At 44.6% G+C, this 23,785-nt stretch overlaps 1 protein-coding gene across 2 annotated transcripts in view; it reads left to right on the top strand.

Annotated features, from left to right (window-relative positions):
* sema4c (sema domain, immunoglobulin domain (Ig), transmembrane domain (TM) and short cytoplasmic domain, (semaphorin) 4C) overlaps window positions 1–20,671 on the top strand; it is a 116,708-nt gene extending 96,037 nt beyond the window's left edge. The window contains exons 11-17 of one of the 2 annotated variants that reach the window (XM_061037319.1): window positions 3,636–3,780; window positions 4,268–4,481; window positions 7,725–7,840; window positions 10,644–10,801; window positions 11,588–11,679; window positions 11,893–14,449; window positions 19,419–20,671. In XM_061037319.1, coding sequence (XP_060893302.1) covers window positions 3,636–3,780; window positions 4,268–4,481; window positions 7,725–7,840; window positions 10,644–10,801; window positions 11,588–11,679; window positions 11,893–12,788 — 1,621 coding nt within the window. In that variant the 3' untranslated portion in view covers window positions 12,789–14,449; window positions 19,419–20,671. Of the gene's footprint in view, window positions 1–3,635; window positions 3,781–4,267; window positions 4,482–7,724; window positions 7,841–10,643; window positions 10,802–11,587; window positions 11,680–11,892; window positions 14,450–19,415 lie in introns of both variants that reach the window. The other variant, XM_061037318.1, reaches the window with a different exon arrangement.
* Window positions 20,672–23,785: the final 3,114 nt, after the last annotated feature.

The following is a 23,785-nucleotide window of genomic DNA, read 5'->3' as shown; positions in this document are numbered from 1 at the left end:
AAAAACACTCCATCATCAGTGTAAGAGTCGTCGGCTGAATCAAATTATTTAAAATGAACCCATTACTTGTTATATCTTCCAATTTAAGCGCCATGAGCCAACTAGTTTATGTCATCTCTGCAGAAATTCATCAAAGCCTTCGTTATTTTTTACAGCCCACGCAGTAAATATCATTGAATGAACAGAAGTGAGGCTGATCAGAGAAACAAACTCTGCTGACGTCCACTCTTCTTCGCTCTTTATCTATAACCAGCGGTGGACATGACCTCATCACACGAGTCCAAAGCTGTTTTCTAAACCGCCTAGATCGTACTGATTTGGACAAAATGCAGTATGCAAAATAATGTGAGATCCGAAGTATGTTAAAAATACCTGGATGTTGTTCTGATTTGGGAAAAATGTTGCATCATGCATCAGACCAGTCTTCCTTGTGAAATGTGTCCCACAATGCAAATGTTTCCCACGATGCAAAGCGATAGTAGTATGTAGCAGGAACAATAACAGGGTACTGCAGTCCAAAATGCTAAACACCATAGAGAGCTGTCTCTCCCCCCCCCCCCCCCCCCCTTCTCCTCTCTAGAGTCGATGCTCACACAGGTCACCATGTGGTGGACTCTGAAGCTTCAGTGTTTATCCAGCTCTGTATGGGTCTGTAAACCTTTCTGTGTTCTAACCTCTCTCCATTTTTCAAAAACATCTCCAATATTGATCCTAGTTTGAGCACATTTCTGCTCGTGGAGATTATTAGAAACATGCAGAGGCTTTTTAGGACGGGTACAATCACTTCTATCTGAACCACTTCTCTCGCCCGCTTCCATCGCTGCAACACCTGTTGACCTGATAACTGCTCTCATATCTGGCAAACCGAGGGGCGTCCAAAACGGCCGTGTGGGGGGGTCGCCTTAAAAGCGTCTACCTTCTCTGGTCCAAACAAATCCAGATCATTCAGGAGCAGAATCTAAAGTTAGAAGGAGGACATACTGGCTGCTGCATTGTTGTCAGAGAAGACAGCACTTCAACATAGCATGTTTCCTTAATGTCTGATCATATAGTAAGGTCACTTTATCATTTCACTCACTACACAGCTCACTGATTGGTCCTTAAAGGGAACTTAATTTAAACTACAATAAGGGTCGTGACTATATTGACTTTGTTTTCATGATTGTGGTTTTATTTGTGGGATGGCGATTGGCTACATAACTGTAATATGTGGATGAGTTACTTATGAACAAAGCTGGCGAGCGAGGGCAGGAGGTTTTCTTTGGGAGGAAAGTTGGACACTTTGTCGTCTCTCTGCGTCTCACCCTTTGAAGTGAGTCTTTTGTGCTCTTCAATAAGATATCCTATCGCAAAGAGACGCTGCTTTGAACTTCAAGCTTTGTTTCTTCATTCAGTGCTCCTACTGTCTCTGAAAAAAAGAAAAGTCCTAATCCTTTTTTTTTCTCTGTGTGACTGGCTGGGGGATTCCTCAAAGCCCCCCGGCTTTGATAGAGATAACATTAAGATAATTGGACATTATGTAAATGATGACTGGGAGTTGGAGCCATAATCTGACTGAATAGGAGAGCTTTAAACTTGCTAAGAAGTCGGTGGTGTCCTTTGGTTTTTATATTCACCTTAACACCCAGGGAGGTGCTGCACATTAAACATGCTGATCCTGAATGTGAAAGCAAACTCTTCTTTTTATCTACAGCTTTGAAGGAAAAAACGTTCAAAACTCTGTCGCTGTGGAGCGATGTACTCTTTATGACCCGTTCAACAAACACCTGCAATATGTCTGTACAAACATCCTGATATACATGTTGTTAGAAATGTATTTCTTGGGACGCTGTTGGGGTAGCGCAGACCTATTCGACTGGCGGCCCAGGTGCCAACTCCGGGCCGCAGATGACATAAGACTGGCCCGATCGGTTCTTTTTACAATTTAAAAAAAAGCTACTAATAAACAGGGGAAAGCTTGTGAATAACTGTCATTGTTGCCACAGTAAAGTTTTAAAAACAGCACAGCGCTCCCGTTTAATAGAACATCTTCGGTCCTGTGCTTGCAGCCTATCACCAGCTTGTGTACTACTGTGGTGGGCTAGCTTGTCTGGCCCCTGGGTCCTTAGCTTTCTGAAAATGTGACACCCTGAACAACAGAGTTGAATAGTCTTGGTGTAGCGGTTAGGTTGCCCCCCATGTAAGGAGGTTATAGTGGTGTTGTAGTACTTGAAATCGGTCTCGAGACCACTTTTTGAAGGTCTCGTATCTGAATCGAAAGCATTTTTATGAATCTTGTCTCAGCCTCAGACTGGGTGGACTTTGGTTTTTTAAATCAAGACCGGTCAAGACCACCACTGGCAGGCTATTTTTCCACGTCATAACTCTAATTAGAAGGAAAACTCCTCTTTCTAAAATAACAAATAACTTCAATTTATTTATAATTAGATTTCTATCCCCCAGTTACAGCCGCAACTTTGTATTTCTCACTTCTCAGAGTAAAAAGTTTTTCTCATTTCTAACTTTATGTCGTTGTATTAATTTGTTAGTGACTCGGTTTGAGAGCCAGAAAAAAAAAAAACTGTTTTCATACGACTGAAAAAGCCTGAAAGTCAAATCTATTTACGAGACGAGGAGAGCGAGGGTGAGTTAATGTGCTGCGGTCATGCGTCAATACTCACTTCTATCCACTTGGGCTTTAAAATCAGGGTTGGAAAAAAAAAAACGTTTAAATTGCACAAACACAACCTTACCATTCAATTAAATGCATTTCTTCAGTCACAGCACAAACTGATTGATTTCTGCAGCCTATCAAGGAAGTGAGTTACATGAACTTCAATTTGTACATCATTCTGCTTAAAGCAATTTGTTTTTGGCTCACTCAATAAAGGACAGTTCAGGCTGTCATATTAGTCTTAAAGGTCATATATTATGTTTCTCTAACTCTAATATGTGTCTGTAGTCCATCTACAAATCCCCCAATGATGAGAAAAGTCCATCCTCTCCGTCTTCTGCCTGCTCCACTTTTCAAAAAATGTGTGCTCAAACAGGCCGTTTGGAGATTTCCCCTTCATGACATCACAAAGGGCAGTAGCCCCTCCCCCAGGTGGGTGACACTCCCACAGCTAGGTGTTTGTTCTGTCCTCTGAGTCTGCCTTCTCACCGTAAACAATAGGACATGGAGCGAGAAGGCACCGAGTACACCCAAGCCCTTCCAGAGAGGGGGCGTGGTCAGACACAGCTCATTTACATATTTAAAGGTACAGACACAGAAACAGCCTGTTCTGAGCAGGGCTGAAATAGAGGGGTTTATAGACATGATCAAATACAGGATCAGAGTGGATTTAGAACAAAAAACTTCACACACATGTTTTGAGGAGCTCTGAGACTTATTTAACTTTTTGAAGAGGATGGGGACATTTGACCTTTATAGAAAAATGTTCAAAGATTTAGTTTATATTCGATGCCTTTAAGAAACAAGAGATGTGTATTTTATCTGTCTGAATTCCATTTCTTATTTCTGTATGTCAGACTTGTCTAGCGGGAGATTCTCGCTCCTGCAAAGTCACAGTTTCCATAAGCCGATGATAGGAAATCTGTCTGTCAGTTATTACTGCCAGACATCACTTATTTCTCACCTTGCCGCCATCTTTCAGGGGCGACGTGGACGTGTCGGCGGTGTGTCAGTACCAGATCAGCGACGTGAAGAAGGTGTTTGAAGGATCCTACAAGGAGTACAGAGAGGCATCACAAAGGTGGGGACGCTACACCGGAGCTGTGCCCGCCCCGCGGCCTGGATCGGTAAGAGACCTGAGACATCTGTGATGAACAAATATGATGCATGATGTTTAGTCATTTCAATATTTTCCAAAGAAAAAAAAAAGAGAAAGGGTTTTATGCAGCTCTCTGCTTTGTGGATAACAAGAAGAGATGAGAGAGCAGAGGAGGTTTAATGAAAGAAGGAGGGAGGTAGAAACGGGAGGCGTGGGTTACTGTAGCGTTGGGAAAAGAGCAAAAAGCTGGCACGACACAGAAAGCCAAGAACGTAATGATCCAGGACGAAAGGATGCAGAGAAAGAGATGTGATGGCAGGCGGAGGTGAAAGAAAAGATGGAGGAAAGGAGGGGAGGAGGGCAGTCATCTCGAAGCCAACAAGCCATGCCAACCTGTGCCAGCTGCAGCTAAGAAGTTTCCTCCTCTTCCTCTTTCCTCTTTTTCTCACTCTTCCTTTCATCCTCTCCTTTATTCCTCTCCTTCCTCCATTTCCCCCTCCTCTTCCCCTCTGCAGTGCATCACTAACACCGACAGGGACGCCGGCTACAACAGCTCCCTGCAGCTGCCCGACGCCACGCTCAACTTTGCCAAGAAGCACCCGCTGATGGACGACAAGGCTCTTGCTCGCCCCCTGCTGCTTACCAAGGGGGTCAACTTCACCAAGTTGGCGGTGGATCGGGTCAGCGCCTTGGACCAGCGGGCGTACAACATGCTCTTCATCGGCACAGGTACAAAACAACATAATGGAAGGGGTCGGTCTGCAGACTTTATGCGACACTTTCAGGTTTTTTTTATCTTCGACCTCAAAGCTAAGAATAACATTCCCTTCTCGCAGTTTGATGCCTTCACGTACCATCGATTTAAAGGCTCAGTTTGAAAACACAAAATGCTCAGACTGCTTGCAAGGCTTCAACCCCGAAAGGACACTTCACCTCTGTTTAAACTTTAACACACTCTTTTAGTTCAAAGTGTCCATTAAAGATATTTAAAATGACTGTCATCAACGATTGGGTGGAGTAAAAAATAACAATGGTGTCCTTCAGTACAAGAGAACACTGAGCTCTGCAGCTTTACAAACAACTACAATATAATGTTATGAAAGAAACCTTTGAAATTAACCCCTTCAGGTCCCTGTCAGAGCTGATATTGTGCTTGCAGGGTAGTTGTATTGGATTGCATTTTATGCTGTTCTCATAATGTTGCCCACCTGCTGCAGCGTGGTGTTCTCTCAGTGTGGCAGTGAGAATATGTCCTCGGTACACAGTCTTTCATCATGTTCCCCCATTGTGGCTGAGTGTGTTTGTGTGTGCAGCTGTTGACTAGCACTGAGGATTCGTTGAAGAGATGAGAGCGTGCAGACCACCGGCAGCAGACAGGGACAGGTACTAGGCATTAGATGCAGTGGCACAAAACAACCTGCCATCTGGCCACACTTCAGCTGGGTTTCAATTAAGGACCTGATTTGCATGCTGAGTTCCGTCTTCACGCATCAAAGGAAAACGCCTACAAATGTGCGACTCAATTAATATCTCCACTCAGTAGCCATCGGGGCCCCATATGCAGGTGTGTCCTGTCCTGGCTCTGATGTCGACCCCAGCTGCTCCTCCTGGAGCACCTAATCTCGAGTCACACAGATCTGACAGTGGATTTCAGGGAACGTGAATTTGAATGCAGCTCAGCTCCTGGATGGAGAGAGAGACTGCAGCGCTTACCATTCAGATCACTGCAGCAGCAGAAGCAGAGTGACTGTGGCAACTGTGACTGAGTGCGACAACAGCGGGCTCAGGACTCCTCCGCTGGCAAGCAGCGAGGCCAGCCCCCGGACACACACAACATGGACACACACACACACACATACACACACACACACACACACACACACAGGAGAAACACACTCACAAATTGATTTATGCACACGCAGCAAGATGCACACGACTCACACTCCCTGAGCCAAGTGCAGTCATCCCCGCTTGTCGTGCTTCACAGCACAAACTCAACAGGCCCCTTGGCAGACGGGCGTTCATAGTGCCAATTGGGCTGCGGGCTTGATTAGCTATTAGCTGCAGCATAGCGACAGCTGATGTGAAAAGAGAGAGAGAGAGAGGGAGCGCTTGTCGAGATTGTTTTTTAGAAAAAAACAGGCTGCAGGATTGAGGGATTAGTCTACACTGGTCCCTGACGCCGCAACAGATGGGTGTGATGATATGCAGACTGCTTTCTGGGCTTCTAGGTTTTTGTCTGTGTGTTTGTGTGTGTGTGTGTGTGTGTGTGTGTGTGTGTGTGTGTGTGTGTGTGTGTGTGTGTGTTTGGTTGTCTGTCTGTTCATACATGTGTCTCCTTCTCACAAGCCTCCGATTAGCTACCAGGTTAGCTTTTCATATAATCTGGGACAGTTTTCTTAATCAAGGCAACCACACAGGAAAGCACTCGTCTGTACATAATACTGCTCCCAACAGAGGTACACACACACACACACACACACACACACACACACACCGCACACACACACACACACACACACACACACACACACACACACACACACACACACACACACACACACACACACACACACACACACACACACACATCAAGGTCACCCCACCAGCTGTGCCTGAAACGCCTTTCATCACAGGGGATCTAAACTCAGCTCACAATGCCCTACATGAAAGGAGCGCAGGATCTCATCTCCTCCTCCTCCAGCAGCAGCAGCAGCTCCCCACACACCTCTGGAAAACGTCCTCAAATGTCTCTGATAATATTACCTTTACCTGAGGTCTTAAGGGCCTGGAACACAATCCAGACTCTTTTAAAAGTCACCTTTGGATAGTTTCTCATTAAGCTGGCCTCTGCTTGTAAGCTGCTGTAAGTTTGTGGAGGAGGAGACGTTGTTTTTCCTTTATTTTTTCTGCAGAGCAGCGTGACATTTAAGGGCAGCTGCCACTGCAGTGTCATAGTTTGAGGTCGATGGGAGTTTTTTGCATTTTTATATTCATTTATGTGACTGTAAGATCTGTGGAGAAAACGTACCTATGGTTTTCCAAAGACCTGGTTGACTGGTACATCAAGAAACTAAGCTAAATTAGAAACATTAATTAAGACTTCTGAGCTAGGTGTTCCAGTTTCACAGCCTTTGCTATTTGCAGACAGGCTCTCTGACCTGACTTTACTCCAGGACTACACAGGCACCAAATTAACTTCATTAGTTTTACGTTGAGCATCCGACCACTGCTTTAGGTTAATCGTTGCCCAGACGGTTAAGCATGATACAATCAGAGGAGGACCACAGACTCTGCTTTTTTTTAATTTATCTTTTAGTAAACTTCTTGCAAAAGCAGCTGAACCAATGAGCAGGAAGCATGCATGCTTATTTTCAGCGTGCACTTTAAATGTCTGGATCCATATTTGTGGCGTCAACAGAGCGTGTTTGTTCATTTACATTTTTAACCATTAAAATGTAAATGAACGTCCATGCCCTCACAGGTTGTGTCTTTGTGAATGTGTGAGTATGTCATTAACATCTCGGTAAGATACGGTGCTGTCATCACAGGTGTTTGTTTGTACTTCATTAATATTTACACTCACTGGTGTGCAGCCACAGGTGTGTGGGAACATTTACAATTTCACATCTCTGCTATTCAAATGAGTCCATGTGCAATGACGTGTGTGTGTGTGTCTGTTCATGTGTGTGTGTAAACATGTTAAGCATTACATCAGTGGTATTTAAATGAGCCGTTCTGCCGTCAGGTGAGTGTTTGTCGGTGTATTTTGTACCCTGAGTTGCTCGAGCGCTGAAGCTATCTGTTTGAAGATTTATGTTTTTATGCATGCCGGGGAAAAAAATTGCCCCAAGGGCATGAAGAAAGCGTAAACGTCACTGAAGTGAACTTGAAAAAGTTTGACTTCACAGAGCAGAAAGCAAGGTGAACTGAATCCTCTTCCTTCCTCTTATTTTTTCATGTGCTCTGCAGCGGAGGGCTGGCTGCAGAGGGTGGTGATCTACGGCGCCGAGGCCCATGTGATCGAGGAGATCCAGCTGTTTGAGAACGTTCAGCCTGTGGACAGCCTGACCATCTCCCACTCCAAGGTAAGAGAGAGAGGGAGGGAAGGAGGATGTGTTCCTTTCATTTGAAGCACTACAGTTTAGTTTAAATCTGGCAAAATGTCTGCTCAAGGCGGATCTGGACTGGGCTTGAATTGGAGGCTTGGTCTGATTTTTCACTGTTTATAACCGCCCCACTCCGAGCCAGGTTGAAAAACTGGCAGTCATTTTTTCTGGCTTAAAAAAAACAACCATGAACAGCCACGTTCCTGGTTCAAACCCAAGAGCTCTGTTCCCTGCCCCCTCCCTCTTTTAATGTCATTACTTGCTCATATCGCGATCTGATAAAGGCCTAAAAAATGCGCTTTTAAAAAAAAAAAGAATTAAAAGCTGGCAGTCACAGAGAGGTGCCAGACAAGATGATCATTGAAATACGCAGAGGAAATTTACACTGATGTTTGCTCCTGCACATGAAAAATGAGTTCTTCATGTAAAGAATGAAAAAGAGAGCAAGGGAAAGGAGCTTAATTCCTCCCTTCTTTTTCCTAGATGTCAACTTTTGTCCATTTCAGAAAGTTACTGCGGACGCAGCCTTCCAGGTCAGATGTCAGGATCATTTAGATTGGAGGAGGCTTTAATCCTACGACATAACCATTTGAGACAAATCATATCTACCGTGCTCTGAATATAGTCTGATTTTATCGAGATGAAAAAAAAGGAACATCTCAAGTATTGTTTCGGCATTTCAGTTTATTCATCTCTGTCTGGATGGGGAGCATGTTTACATATCAGACAGACAGCGGCACAACTGAATTTAATAAAGAGAGAGCAGCTCTTCTTTTTGGTTGTCATCATACCTGATCTTACTAAGTACAGCCGGATGCATAATATCAGTGCACAGACTTTTTTTAGAAGTTGTTCTTCAAAGTTAACCAGCTCATCCTGAATGGTTCTCTAAGGGCGAAATCTCACTCGGCCCAGTTGTCCCGTACCCTACTGGAGCATGACTGCCCCCCCTCTCCTTTCCGCACTCACACTGCTCCAGGACTAACCGGGCCTCAGCACGGTTACATCTTTAACATAACGTCCTAAGACAGCACATGCATGACTTTACATGATCGTGAAGTGTGCTTAGTTTACAAGACAGAGGGATGCAAATCGGAGAACAACACAGAGATCATGACGGCTACTTTACTGACTTTGTGGTTTATTTAGAGTCATGTTAGTCAGATACACACAGAACACTCCGGAATGTTTTAGATAGTGAACGCTGTCCACATTTGTGCTCGTGCATGAACTGAACCGTGCCAAAGAACATCTCTTCTAAACATGCCAGGGCCGAGGAAGTGTACCGAGCTTGAACCCGGATCAGTGTATTCACTCTAGTCAACAGACTGGACTTTAGCGGTGAAGCGTGCTTAGGCACGGTACAGATTGTCGGGAGCGTGCCTATGGTCCCACAGCCCTATGTTCCCACAGCCCTATGTTCCCTATGTTCCCTCAGCCCTATGTTCCCACAGCCCTATGTTCCCACAGCCATATGTTCCCACAGCCCTATGTTCCCACAGCCCTATGTTCCCACAGCCCTATGTTCCCACAGCCCTATGTTCCCACAGCCCTATGTTCCCACATTTCCTTTTTCATAAACTTGTATCAGATTTTATCCCCCTTTCTCCCAATTTGATTTTATTCCCCTTTCTCCCTAACCCTAACCCATAACCCTAAGCCTAGCCCTAATTTTGAGAAAAATCTTAGAAATGTGGGAACATAGGGCTGTGGGAACATAGGGTTGTGGGACCATTGGGCTGTGGGAACATAGGGCTGAGGGAACATAGGGCTGAGGGAACATAGGGCTGAGGGAACATAGGGCTGAGGGAACATAGGGCTGTAGGAACATAGGGCTGAGGGAACATAGGGCTGAGGGAACATAGGGCTGAGGGAACATAGGGCTGTAGGAACATAGGGCTGAGGGAACATAGGGCTGTAGGAACATAGGGCTGTAGGAACATAGGGTTGTGGGACCATTGGGCTGTGGGAACATAGGGCTGACCCCCAGATGGTCTAGTGTGAGTGCGTCCTAATACCTCTTGTCTTGTCTCCCAGGAGCAGAGTGGAGGTCTTCCACTAGCTTGCTGTGCCGTTGCATCACTTCATTCATTGGTATTCAGAGGTGGCAGCGGGACTCTGCTGATCTGTTAATTCTGTCTCTGACAGACACAATCATAGATCGGTTGAAAACACAGAGACAAGCGGTCACAGAGTCATTCCCCCCCTGCCTCTCTGCAGATGTTTTTTTTTTTTTTTTACCATCGCTGCCCTTTCTCAGATCAAGTGTCGGCCTCATGAATCTAAACCCCCCCCCCCCCCCTTCATAATAACAGTAATTACAATCCTCCGACGCCGCGGGGGGAATTGAACCTCTGCCCCTGTTGTTTTTCTCATTCTCCCTGGCCCGTCAGCTCGGCCTGCGCGCAGACGTCGCCCCACGTCCCCGCAGGTTTTACAACAGCCGCCGATCGATTTGGCATTTTGACGGGGCGTCCCCGTCACCCCAAAGCCCCCCGCTTATCTCATTAATGCTGGCTTAGCTGTGACCATTTTTATAACAGCTTTTCCGAAAAGAGCGCGACCCAGATTGGATTGGACGAGGGTCGGGGGTGAATGTTATTGTAATTGAGAGTGATTATCCCATTATCTCCTCTAACCCCTCACTGAGACACTCTCTCTCTCTCTCTCTCTCTGTTTATCTTTCTCTTTGTTTTTTCACCGCTCTCTCTGCTTTCCGTCTCTGCCTGATGGCTGGATCTGTTCTTTGTCTTCCCCTTCTTCTCTCTCTGTTACTCTGTAGAAGTACTTATACATCGGCTCTCGCTCCGAGGTTCTCCAGCTGCCCTTGGCCAACTGCAGCCGCTATCAGTCACAGCCAGACTGTCTGCTCGCCCGGGACCCCTACTGCGCCTGGGACAGCGAGGGCCGGGCCTGTGTACGCATCGACCTCCACCGCGGGTGAGTCATGCCCCTATGTGTACCTATGCATTCATACTATATCAGCACATACGCTTTAAGGCTTAGCATTCATCACTTCGCCCCTTGAACTCTTTATTGAAAAGCTGTCTATAATGAAAGTCTTCCAGCAGGATTGAAGCACCTCCTTCATTTCAGACTATTTTTTTTAATCTTCTGCCCTGAAGGTGTTGAGTAAAATCCTCCTGATTTAAAATGCTGATCTCCGCGGGCAAGCCTCATGAAACAGACATCAACTTAAATATAACTTTATTAAGAATAACTATGCAAAAGAAAAAAAGGATAAACTTGTCGTATTGACAGTTTATTTGCAGCGTACTTGTCGATTTTTTCTCATAGTCCACTGCACAGCTCCGACATTGCACCTTTTGTACATTTTGTGTTTTTTATTTTTTATATTTTATATTTTACATTTTTTAATTCTATTTTATACATTGTAATATCTTTTTATACTGTATTATTTAAGTTGTTGCTAGTTCTGCTTTATTTCCTTGTTAATTGTTTGGCACCAATACACCAAGTCAAATTCCTTGTATATGTAAATGTAGTTAAACCCCGATTCTGATTCTGATTCTGAAACTATCCTGCAAAAGCCCCTCGTTTGCTTCGATGTGTTCCCTATCGATCCAGGTTACTCTTGAGTGTTATCATATTACACAACAGATTGCACAAAGTGGATCCATTGTTTTTCTGTGTGTGGAAACAGCCGTCACTTCCAGTAAGAGACCATTAATAACCTGCTCTGTTTTTCTGCCCTTTCCCCTGCAGCTCCACCTCCTCCCTGTCACAGGACCTCATGCTGGAAAGGTTCAGCCGGGGAAAAGCCAAGTTCGATAAGCCCGTCTCCATCCCCAGCCCCGGTGAGTAACAGGTCTCAGCAGTGGCCCCCTTGTGGGGATTGACTGTTGGTGCAGAGGCGAGTAGGTAGCAGGGGAAAGAGACTTGAGCTGGACTGAGTGAATACATTAAGTCTGAGCTGAATAAATTGAATTAAGTAGAAGAGAACTGGCAGTGTTAGAATGAATTGGATTAATATGGATGATACTTAACCGTCCCTCCTTTCTCCTCTGCAGAGCACTCCCGTCTGAGGAACGTGACCGTGGTGGTTGGGTCTGACATGGTGCTGCCCTGCCAACTGGTCTCCAACCTGGCTCAGCCCTTCTGGGTCCTCAACGACCGCGAGCTCCAGCTGGGGGACCCCGAGGCGGGCGGGCCTCGCTTCGACCGCACCCTGAAGGCGCTCGTCGTCCCGGAAGCGGGCCAGATGCAAGCGGGCCGCTACGTCTGCTACTCAGAGGAGCAAGGGGTCAAGTTTCAGACCGAGCGCTACCAGGTGGCCGTGGTCGCCAGCGCACCGGTCTTCATGGAGGCCCGGGCTCCCGACAGCAGCATGGGGCTCTTCTGGGTGCTGGTTATCACCCTCGGGGCGGCGTGCCTGCTGCTCCTCGTGGCGGCGCTGTACCTGCGCAGGAGGCTGAAGCTGGCGCTGGGGAAAGGCGCCGACATGAAGCCCCTGGAGAGCACGCTGGTCTACCCCATCACGCTGCCCAAGGAGCCGCCCACCTTCGTGCCCAGCAAGATGCCCAGCGACGAGGACCGCTTCTGGGAGACCGGCGCCAACTACTACTACTCGGACGGCTCGCTGAAGATCGTTCCCGGCCACGCCCTGGGGCCCGCCAGTGTCGGCAGCACGGCGTCGCCCAGCGCCATCCCGGGCCAGCCCATCCACTCCCCGAGCCGTCTCAGCCTCACCAACATCCGAGGCTCGGGTAGCAACGGCTACATCCGCCTCAACCTGAGCACAGCAGGGGAGGAGAGGGCTAGCGGGGCCGGCGCTGGGGGCGGCGGGCTCGGGGGTCTCGGCATGAGCGGGAACGATTACTCCAGCCCCTTCAAGGAGGAGCTGAGGCGCACGCTGCAGCAGAGGAGCGTGCTGCCGGACGCCAACCCGGAGGAGTCGTCCGTCTAGGCCTTGTCCTCCTCCCGTCTCCGTTCCCTGAGTTGGAAAACAAAAAAACAACCAACCTACCTCTTCCTCTTCTCGAGGAACGCCTGCTCTCTCTCTCTTTCAGTGACCACGCTGTCAACTCCCCACGCTCTCTCTCTCTCTCGCGCGCCGCCAATGCCCGATTGGCTCACTGTAGACATTAATAGCACACAGCATGTTAAATATACACAGAGTCGGTCAACACGCACTCCTACTATTATTGTGTTCCCAGCAACATGCGGCCATGTCTGGTGGCTTTTCTTCTTCTTCCACTGTGCGATCGCCACACGTGTAAATTTTGTATTTAAAGAGGCTGAATGCAAGAGGAGAACACCTCAAGCATGGAAATCAAACGAACGGCGCAACATGTTTTTTCTGATGGGCACATTTCTTTTTTTTATGTTAAGTGGACCAAGTGAGGCTTCAAGCCGGCGCGCTGAAGCCGCCAGTTAATGAACGGTGGAAGTATCTTGACTGGAAATTACGAACTGATTCTCTGTCCTTCTTTTCCTTTGAGACTTTTTTCAGCTTACTGCACTTAAAAAAAACTGGAAGCGCGTGTCTTCCCTTTTTTTTAGTACTTGAGAGCCGAGAGTGTGAGAGCGGTATTAAAAAAAAAAAGAACAAAAGACTAATTAATCTGGAAGCAAGACGACAATCATGTCCCCGTATAGCAGGAGCTCTGCGTGGGACCGAGAGGAGAGAGAGACAAAAGAGAGAAATGATGAGGAAATGAAATGCTAAATGACGTGAATTGGAGTGAAAGACACAAGGGGGTTTTCGAATGAAGGACAATCTCTCAAGACTTTCTCTGCTCAATTTATACCCCCCCCCCCCTTCCATGTTGTATTTATCCCCCGAGAAAGTCTCTGATCCCTCTTCCACTTTAATTTGTCGTGACGGTTTGCTTTGAATTAAGACATTTCTTGTTGTTCTTTTTTCTTGTGTCTTACGGACGACGTCAGTGTTCTAACGGTTATCGAGAGCCCCCCCCCCCCCCCCCCCCCCCCCGTTAATGACAATGTGAGGGGCAGGCGCTTACATTCCCCCCCCTCCCCCCCCCCAACGATGACCCACAAACGCACCTTCAAGTCCAATATACTACAAGTGCACTCCAAATGACATTTATTCAGCCGCGGGTTGTAACAAATATGTGTTTTGGTTGAGCCCCTTTCGGGTGTTTGTTCATGGCTTTAGAAAGAAAAAGAAATGGCTATCTGCATTCAGCTCTTCGCAGCGGAACAGAAAACGGCACACTTAATCCCAAATCGAAGCTGACGTGAAGACATTAGGCATGGAGAATGTAGTTGAACCCTCACTGTTACGACCGCTGTGGATGTCTCAATAAGTGCTTTATATCTCACGTGTTGGGTGAGGGTGGTGACTTGCACTGCCAAGAAGGAAACTTTCCCTCCCACACACACACACACACACACACACACACATTTTTACGCACGGACTCTCAGTCCTCTGAATGCCAACGATACCGGACTATCAGTGTCTGTGACGATCTCTTAAACCCCCATGATGAACCCCCTCCCCTCGTACCGACGCCCGGAGAATGACCCGGGGCTACTGTGGACGCAAACAGAGGAAGACTAACTGCTGGCTCCAGGCGCGAAGCTGCAGTGAACCAGTGGAAGGTATTGTTCCCCTTAATTACATTTATGCAAACAGATTTAAACCTTCAACGATTTCCAATTTTGTTTTTTTGGCTGCTCAGTGTAGTGTTACAAATATTTACTTCATTTTATCTGGCTGCTCAACTTATCACTAAATAATAAGAAATAATTGAACATTTTGGAAAAGATGTAATTGGTTTCTAACCGAGGAAGAGATCAGAAGATCGATAGCTCTCTCGTCTTCGTCTGTAAAAATGAAGCCATGACGGTTAAATAAATACAAATAAAAAAATAACATATAAAATCACAAAGTGCAAAACACCGGGTGGAGAAACGGACTGACAGACAACATGAAACACAAACTAAAACGTTTACACACTTCTGTTTTTGGTCACTTCTGACATGACAGAAAAGCTCGGCTCACAGGTGGATTTTTTTAAACTACAGGCAGTGGTGGTTCTAGACCACTTTTACTGAGGGGGCCAAACTGGGGCCAGTTGTTTTGTCAGAGGGGAACATTAAACCCAGGTGAAAAATAGACAACGATGATCACTTTAAAAAATATATATATATATTATGCCAAATAATAGCGCACATCATTAAATAACACATCATGAAATACCATGATTTATATTTGTTTCAGTAACAGAATTTAATACTAGATTGTGAGTCTGGTTGTTGAGTCAATTACTGTGTATGTGTTATTAGGGGGGCTCTTCCTTTTGGAGGGGTGGCCACAGGGGGGACCAAGCTCAGTGTTACAGGGGCACTGGCCCCTGTTGGCCCCTGCCTAGAACCGCCCATGACCACAGGACAGAGACAGGCTACCTGTTTCCACTTGTTTTCAGTCTTTGTTTGACGCTAAGCTAACCTCCAGAACCACCCTAAAAACAATCTAACTTAATGACTAAAACAACAGAAATCATCGTCAGAATCAGAATCAGATTTATTGCCGAGTATGTTTCCATATACAAGGAATTCAACTTTGGGTTTTGGTGCAAAAAACATTTCAGCTCGAATAAGCACAAAAGAGAAAAGGGATATAACGCAGCAGTACTCTTGTCTTCAAGAGACTTGAACGACGGTTATCTACAATTTACATTTTATTGAGATTACTGTCATAAATGAGAATTTATGAGAATAAACTCATTATTTTATGGTATGAAAATCGTAATTCAGGCTATTTCTTAAAAAGTATTATTCTGAAAGGTTGTATCAAAAGAGCAGTCAGAAAATGATGAAAGGAGAACCCTTAAAGACATTTCCTCTGCCACAACTCCCTCCAAGTCAGCGTGGTCCTCTCCCTGGAAAAGCTCCAGTTTCTTTCAGTATCTTTTCAGGGTCCTGATATTTTATGACAATGTGATGATGCTGATGTGCCAAAAGCATGTGTAGTTTCATATCTGGATAAGTAAAGACCCAACACAAATAATCGCATATTTTGTCAAACCATATAACCATATATTTATGAAACCTTTACTAAAGTAATACTTCACAAGTACTCCCTGTCCTCATTTTCAACCAAGTGGCTGCTGCTCTACTGATATAACTAAAGACTAAAATAACGACTTTAATCTCGTAAATGTATGACATTAAAGGCTTTATATGCAACTTTTTGATCCAGCAGATGTCGCCCTTGAGCACCAGCATGAAACCAAAACAACTTGCGCTGCATTGTTGTGTTAGCATGCTAATGCTAGCGCTTTTTATTTTGCTCGTAGCTTCACACTGCATGTAAATTTACCTGAAATGAGCGTGATCTAAAAGCTCATTGTGGACAGTCATGACTCACAGAGTTATTTTCAGATGATATACTTCATTTGTGAAAAATCTCATATTCTCCCTTTAATCACAAAAATTCCCCTTAATGTGGCCCTACTACTCCTTCTTGGATTTCAGAAGAATGATGAGATAAAAATATGATGTAGCCTACAAAAGGTTGTGAGTTGATGATGAGTTCATTGCAGCCCCTGTTGCTTCAAGTTAGCCTCTCCTGATGGAAGTGATCATGATCCACTGTTAGAGGATCATTATCGTGGTTATAGATCAGGGGTGGGCAACTGGCGGCCACATGCGGCCCCCATTAACCCTCAACATGGCCCTCAGGTAAATTTTTACATTTCAATTAATTGGAAACATGAAGAAAACATGATAAAATCTGTCATGAAAACCAGATAATAATATATATAATAATATTTGATCACTGGTATATGTTGAGTTAAATTTGAGACATAATTGATTGTAATCGTTTTTGTATTCTACAATTTGGCCCCCTGGCTATGAGAATTAAATGAATGTGGCTCCTTGCTGTGACCAAAGTTGCCCATCCCTGTTATAGATGCTCAATCCTTGATATAGGTAACATGGCCTGCTCTTCAAATAAGATCATATATTGTGGGCGGCAGTAGTTCAGTCTGTAGGGACTTGGGTTTGGAACCTGAGGGTTGTCGGTTCTAGTCCCAGTCCAGACTAAAATATAGAAGTTGGTCTGGTAGCTGGAGAGATAATGCAGAGGTGTCCTTGAGCATGAAGACTGGCACTCTCCATGTGTAGCAGCCTCTCTCTGACGTCTCTCCTTTAATGCATGTCCACAAGTCCTGTTTGTGCATGTGTGTGTATTTTGAGACTTTGTGCATCTCTCAATAACAGAGAGATCAACCAGAATATACCTGAGGGATTAATAAAGAAAATAACATTTAAAAATGAAGCTGACTGCAGACTCCTGACACTGAGAGCAGCTCAGGTTTCCTCACAGAGTTCATTGGCATACTTTTGTTACATCATATGTTCTGCACCAGTCGCACCGCCTCCTCCTTATCAAAAGCTGACCTTGTGCACGCTTTTATTAAAGTCTGAATGGACAGGTGCATCAGGAGGAAAAAAAAAAAGACTTTCATGGTATAAAAGATAAGAAAGAGGAACAGCTCACTGCAGAAAAAGTGTGTCTGATAAGAAAGAGAAATAAAAAAAGTTGAACTAAGGGAGACCCTCGTCAGACTGAGTGTCTGTTTAGAAACAATGTTCTGTCGGAGAGATTCAGACAGTATCAGAGAGCTTTTCATACCAGGCGAGTTTTATACAACAATACAATACAACCTTACATAACATTTATATTAACATCTCATCCCCAACCATGACTCAGTCAGGAAGAATGGAAACAGAGGACTAAACTAAACCAGTCTGATAACTGGAAATAAAGGTGTTCCCTGATGATGTCATCGTCTAAAGTGTAACCTGGCCCTCTCGACTAGTTAATCTGATGATTAGTCTTTTTAAATGATCATGTTATGAGCCGTGTTGGGTCCGTTACTGAAGACTAGTTTCTACTATCCAAAAGTAACCGATTTACTCATGAAGTTACGGCTTTATAAAATAATCTAGTTACTTGTTAAAGTAACTTTTTGCCTTTTTTGATTCAATCCTTGTATTAATGTTCACATTATTTAGTGGTGCTGTGACCAATTAGATCTCTGAAGGCAGCAGACAACATACCTGTCTATCAGTCTTTTCTCCAGCTAACACATTGTAGAGCAGGCGGTGTTTTAAATGAAGCAGGTTGTTTGTCTGGAGTGTCTCCTCCTCACTCTGCTGAGTTAGTTAACCTGAGCTGTACCTGGGTCTCCAGAGTCTGCAGCGCCTCGCTCTCTAGAAGCGTACTGTTAGCTCTCTGACAGCTAGTTTATTAGAAGCATGGTGTTGTTTTGCTCTGTGCTTCGTTCTTTAAGATAAGTTTTCCTTCCTGGACACAGAATCCAACTCATCGTGTCATTCTAGTTGTTTAAATCGAGCAGGGAAAAATTAGGTATTTCAGAGACGGTAAGCTGCTGCTGAATGATCACCTGCCTGTGTTTGTTTACTACACACAACTTTCTGTCTCTCAGGATGCTGCTGAGCTGACGTTAGCGTCACCTTGCATACTTGTTGTTTCTTTTAAATGTCAGTAATTGTAACGCGTTAGTAAAATATGGAAAGCAACTTATTCGTTTCTAGTTACCACAAATAGTACGGGCGTTACAGTAACGCGTTAGTCCCAACACTGGTAATGACATTTAATGACTTTAATGACACAAAATGATGCAAATAATGTTCAGAGCACAATCAGATTCAGATTTAAACAACTTTATTCATTCCAAGAAGGCAATTCAATTTCACAGCCTACCGAGCCAATCAGAAAGTACAAAAGTTATTTTCAATTTGGGAGAGCAGATATGATTTAAAGGAAGACTGTGCGACATGTTCCACATAAATAAATCATATATTCAGTCTCTCCTGTGTAAATGTGTCTCTGAGTCATGACTGTCTACAATGAGTAAGAAGCTCGAGTCCCGCTGGCTGTGTTGTTGTCAGAGCTGTGTTTACATGGACGGGACGGCCGGCTCCTCCCCTTTTGTATAAAAGCTGTTTTAGTCAAGAACTAGAGAGAAGAAGAAGAACATACTCACCGATTATTTGGATGTCATTTAAGAGTTTCATCGTGTGAATTTACATGCAATGTGAAGCTACTAGCTAACTGAAGAGAGCTAACATTAGCATGCTAACACAACAATGCAGGACACAGGTGATTGCTGCTCAAGACAAGGACAATTTTGTCCGCCAGTGTGCTTAGTCCTTAATTATGGTGCGTGCTAGTTGATAACTCCTTTGTCTGAACGTGAGTGTAGAGGGGTTGGAGGTGTGTCTCTGGAGGAGAGCAGAGGCTTCAGTATGGAGGAGGCGTGGCCAAACAGCAGTTTGTTTTGGTTTCATGCTGGAGCTCAAGGGCGACATCTACTGGATCAAAAAGTCACACGTTCTTCCTTTAAGAAGTGTTTCTTGCACAAAAAGCTGACAAGGAGGGAGGTGTGTTTCTGTTGTTGGGGTTAAACTGGACCTGGAAAGATGCCCATATACATTTAAAAAGTTCTTAATGATCTCATTTTCAGAAACCTGAACATTTGTCCTCTCTAACTTTGTACTGTTCTGTCCTCTCTGTGTGTGTTCTGTCCAGCAGGGTCAGCTCTCTGGTGTTTTGGACCGTGTCTGTCGGGACCAGAGGAGTCCAGAGTGAAGGAAGGGGGAGGACAACCAACGTCCCCCCTCCTCCCCCACCCCTCTTCCCCAACTGTGTACAGAGCGCTGAGAGAGTTGTAGTATATCAAAACGATCCCGACGTTTGAAGAGGAGGAACTCATCATCCGCCATCAGCACTCCACCCTAGTGTTGCATGATCCTCTACAAGTGGACTGTACATCTTTGATACGACCATCCTTGCCGCCTTGTGTTTTCATTCTGAGCGGACTTTTACAGACGCTGATATTGTGAACGAATGATCTCTTTGGATTATTTAAAGAAAAAAAACACTAAACATGTCTGATTTTCTGGTTCAAAGGGTTGTACAGGAATCCGTGTTTCCCCTTTTTCTGTGCCTCTCTTCACCTTTCCGATAAGCCAAAGTAGACTGCAGTTGCTTTTTTTTTTTTTTTTGTTCTAGTTGAAATTCTTAAATTAATTTGACCAGATCAATATTGAAGTCTCAGCAGTCCGTCCACTTTTAACTCCACTGAGCTGATGTCTGCAGCTTTTTTTCTGAATATTTTATCCACTGCTAAATTCTCCCTCGAGCGAGACGCAGAGATCGCTTACGGCTGATCGATCCACTTCCTTTTTCCGCTTTCTGTTTATACGTCAGCCATGATCTGCCAGCTCCAGTTCTTTATGAGATGATGAACCAAAAAAAATGTAGTCCCTGTTTAATTTGTCTGCCCCTTAAAAACCAAATAAGTATCTGTTGATTCAAAGATTAGCGATAGATTGGCTCCACTTTCTGTCCTGGAGGAGTGAGCGAGCTCATAACACTGGTACTCAGATTGTCTTCATATGTTTCCCTTTTTGAAGAACACGTTGCAAAGACTACAAATGCAAACGCGTACAGGTCTCCGCTGATGAGAAATGCATGTTTGATGTACTTTATGTGCATTCGTTCAGTTCTTACATGTGTTTGCTTGTTATATTTCCTCACACGAGGCGTTAAGTTTGGCTTTCTTTGCTCACATTGTTTTTTGTTTTTTTTGTTTCTGTTGACACTCCGGTTCTACTTTGCCCCCATTTTTTTTGCCCGTCTTGTTAATTGATCTTTTATGTTTGTTTTAAAATATGTTAAGTAACTTATTTCACTTGTAAAAACATGTTGATATTTATTATCATTGTACATATGTCCTTATTTTTTATATGTGTATATATACACAAATAAAAATAGAGATATTATTGAGGTGTGGGACTTTATTTTCTTAACAGGGACGTTTCTGGAAAGGTGTCATGAGACCCAATAATGGCGGTGGCCATGTTGAAAATGCTGTCTCAAACTCTATTTGCGATCAATCTTAGCTTTGCCTTAGAAGCAGGTAAAGTGGTGGATATGAGGCGGCCTTTAAGCCTCCTGCCAGTCAACTCAACCACGCCCCTAATTATGTAAATGTGTGAATGACTCTCAGGGTGCAGTCACTGGGCAAAGTTGTCCCGTACCGTGCTTAAGCATGATTACCCCCCATTCCCCCGCTGGCCTGCACTCAGACTGCTCCAGGACTAACCGGGCCTGAGCATGGATCGCAGCACTCACTTGTATATTTATTTTCTAGTCTTCTGAGTACTCAAAGCTCTTTTACTCCGCAGGTCACACCAACACATTCACACACTGATGGTAGAGGCTGCTGAGTAAAGAGTCCATTAGTATTGACTCATCCATTCATACACATTCACACACTGATGGTAGAGGCTGCTGAGTAAAGAGTCCATCAGTATTGACTCATCCATTCATACACATTCACGCACTGATGGTAGAGGCTGCTGAGTAAAGAGTCCATCAGTATTAACTCATCCATTCATACACATTCACACACTGATGGTAGAGGCTGCTAAAGAGAGTCCATCAGTATTAACTCATCCATTCATGCACATTCACACACTGATGGTAGAGGCTGCTGTGTAAAGAGTCCATCAGTATTAACTCATCCATTCATGCACATTCACACACTGATGGTAGAGGCTGCTGTGTAAAGAGTCCATCAGTATTGACTCATCCATTCATACACATTCACACACTGATGGTAGAGGCTGCAGTGTAAAGAGTCCATCAGTATTAACTCGTCCATTCATACACATTCACACACTGATGGTAGAGGCTGCTGTGTAAAGAGTCAATCAGTTTTAATTAGGGCTGTCAAACGATTAAAAAACGGGTGTATGTTAGCCTTTCCAGGGGGAGTACCAATCGACCAATGTTGTGGCGTCCTTTAAGATCCAGAACTTGAGGATAGACCTCCTCGCTATATGTAAGAATATTCCAATCAGTTTGCCACTCATCACATTGTTAATCACATGTTCGAAATTCCATTGTTTCAAATCTAAAAGTAAAAATCGTCAGGCTTTTATTTTGAATTTTTGTTCTGTCTTAAGCTGAAAGTGCCTTACTTGTATGAATTAAACTGTGCTTTTATTTTGAAAGTTTTTTGAAGTTAAGCACAGAAACAGAAAGTGGTTAGGGATCCAAAACTGAGGTCAAACAGCTCAAAGGAACAGTAACAAAGGTCAATGTGTGATGTGTTCAGGTCAATGTGTGATGTCATAAGGTCAATGTGTGATGTCATAAGGTCAATGTGTGATGTCATAAGGGCAATGTGTGATGTCATAAGGTGGATATGACTTTGGACTCGCCAGCTGAGCTGTCTGAGAGTTTGTTAAAGTGAAATGAGACATTCAAAGATGCAGCAGTGTCCTTCTTTTACATCACTGAGACTACAGGGAGACACTGAGGACCACTATGTACGGTGAGCCTGAAGGGACAGAATAACCTGAGATTAATCTTGATTTTAAAAAATAATGCATTAATTGCAGTTGGTAATTAATCACGATTAACTAGTTAATGTTGACAGCCCTAGTATTAACTAATCCCATTCATACATATTCACATGCGGCCAATGAAGCAGCAGGGTAACTTGGGGTTCAGTGTCTTGCTCAAGGACACATCGGACATGTTGCTGCAGGAGCTGGGGATCGAACCCCCAACCTTCCGGTTGAGAGATGACCAACTCGACCACTGAGCCACAGCCGCCCCATACATGTTTATTACCGCTGTACAAAAGGCATTTTCACATTGGACCTATAGTAGAGGTCCCTTGGCTAGTTACACCACCCTCAAGTGGACACTCGTGGAACTGCAGTTTGCACTTCACAGTGGCTTCATTTTTCAACACAGCGGTTGCAGCTTGTTCCTGTCCTAAAGAAATATCTGATATACATTGTGTACTTCAAAGTGAGGACATAATCAGAAATCTGAAACCAAAAGAAAATTGAAAGTCACTGGGTGGAAACAATGGATTCAACATCTTAGAGCTTTGTTATTGGCCGCTCTATTTTCTCAGAGTAGGCGTCTCAGTTTTTCAGATTGTGAACATCGAATTTTTGGACGAGAGGTCATAAACAAATAAGATTATTTCACATAGGGACTGATGTCTGGAGTAGTTTCATTTCCGCAGCCTGTGACAACAACAGTGAAGCTCCCCTCGCCTGTCACAGCCTCGCCTGGTGTCAACAGAAGAAGCCACATGCTTCATGTGGTTGACAGCCCCGACTGTGGAAAGAGGCTCACTGTTGCATCTGATCTCAGTGTACTCAGCTGTGCCGCAGACTCTGAAACATCCCAAAAAAACAAGAAAAGTATGTGTGTGTTTGTGACTGGTTTGTGTGTGTGAAGCGCTTACCGAGCTCCTCAAGAGTTGACGTCAGTTAACCCACCTTGATTGTAGTCGCACAATGAAGTGCTAGTGTCAGGGTCTGGATTTCAAGACCCTGTTAAACAGGATGTTACCAGCAGGTTGGGAGATTTTGAGAACCCCCAAAAAAATCACAAGAGTCCAGAAAATATGCTTCGAGCTCAGATTTACTTTAACCCTAGAACACTAACATTTCACCCATGCGATCGTGGTCAGGTGATCTTCATCGTGTGGCTGCTGTCTGAGTTGCGAGGGTTCTTGTGTAGCTTCAGTCTGCTTCCTGACGTCACTGAAGGAAGGTGGGTTTCCCTGCTCCCATCCCTGGTTTTGGTTCGGGTGATTTTCACCCGATGTTAGTGATAGCAAGAAAAATATTTCCCACTGGGGCGCTGGTGGTGCAGTGGTGCAGTGGTTAGTGCGCGCGCCCCATGTATGGAGGCTGTAGTCCTCCAGATGGGCGGCCTTGGTTCAAATCCAACCTGTGGCTCCTTTCCCACATGTCATTCCCTACTCTCGCTCTCCCTGATTTCTGACTCTATCCACTGTCCTATCTCTACAATAAAGGAACAAAATGCCCAAAAATAAAAATCTTTTTTAAAAAAAATGTCCC

This window comes from Labrus mixtus, chromosome 5 (assembly GCF_963584025.1).
Source record: "Labrus mixtus chromosome 5, fLabMix1.1, whole genome shotgun sequence".
Lineage (NCBI taxonomy): Eukaryota > Metazoa > Chordata > Actinopteri > Labriformes > Labridae > Labrus > Labrus mixtus.
This window is presented reverse-complemented; position numbering and strand designations above follow the sequence as displayed.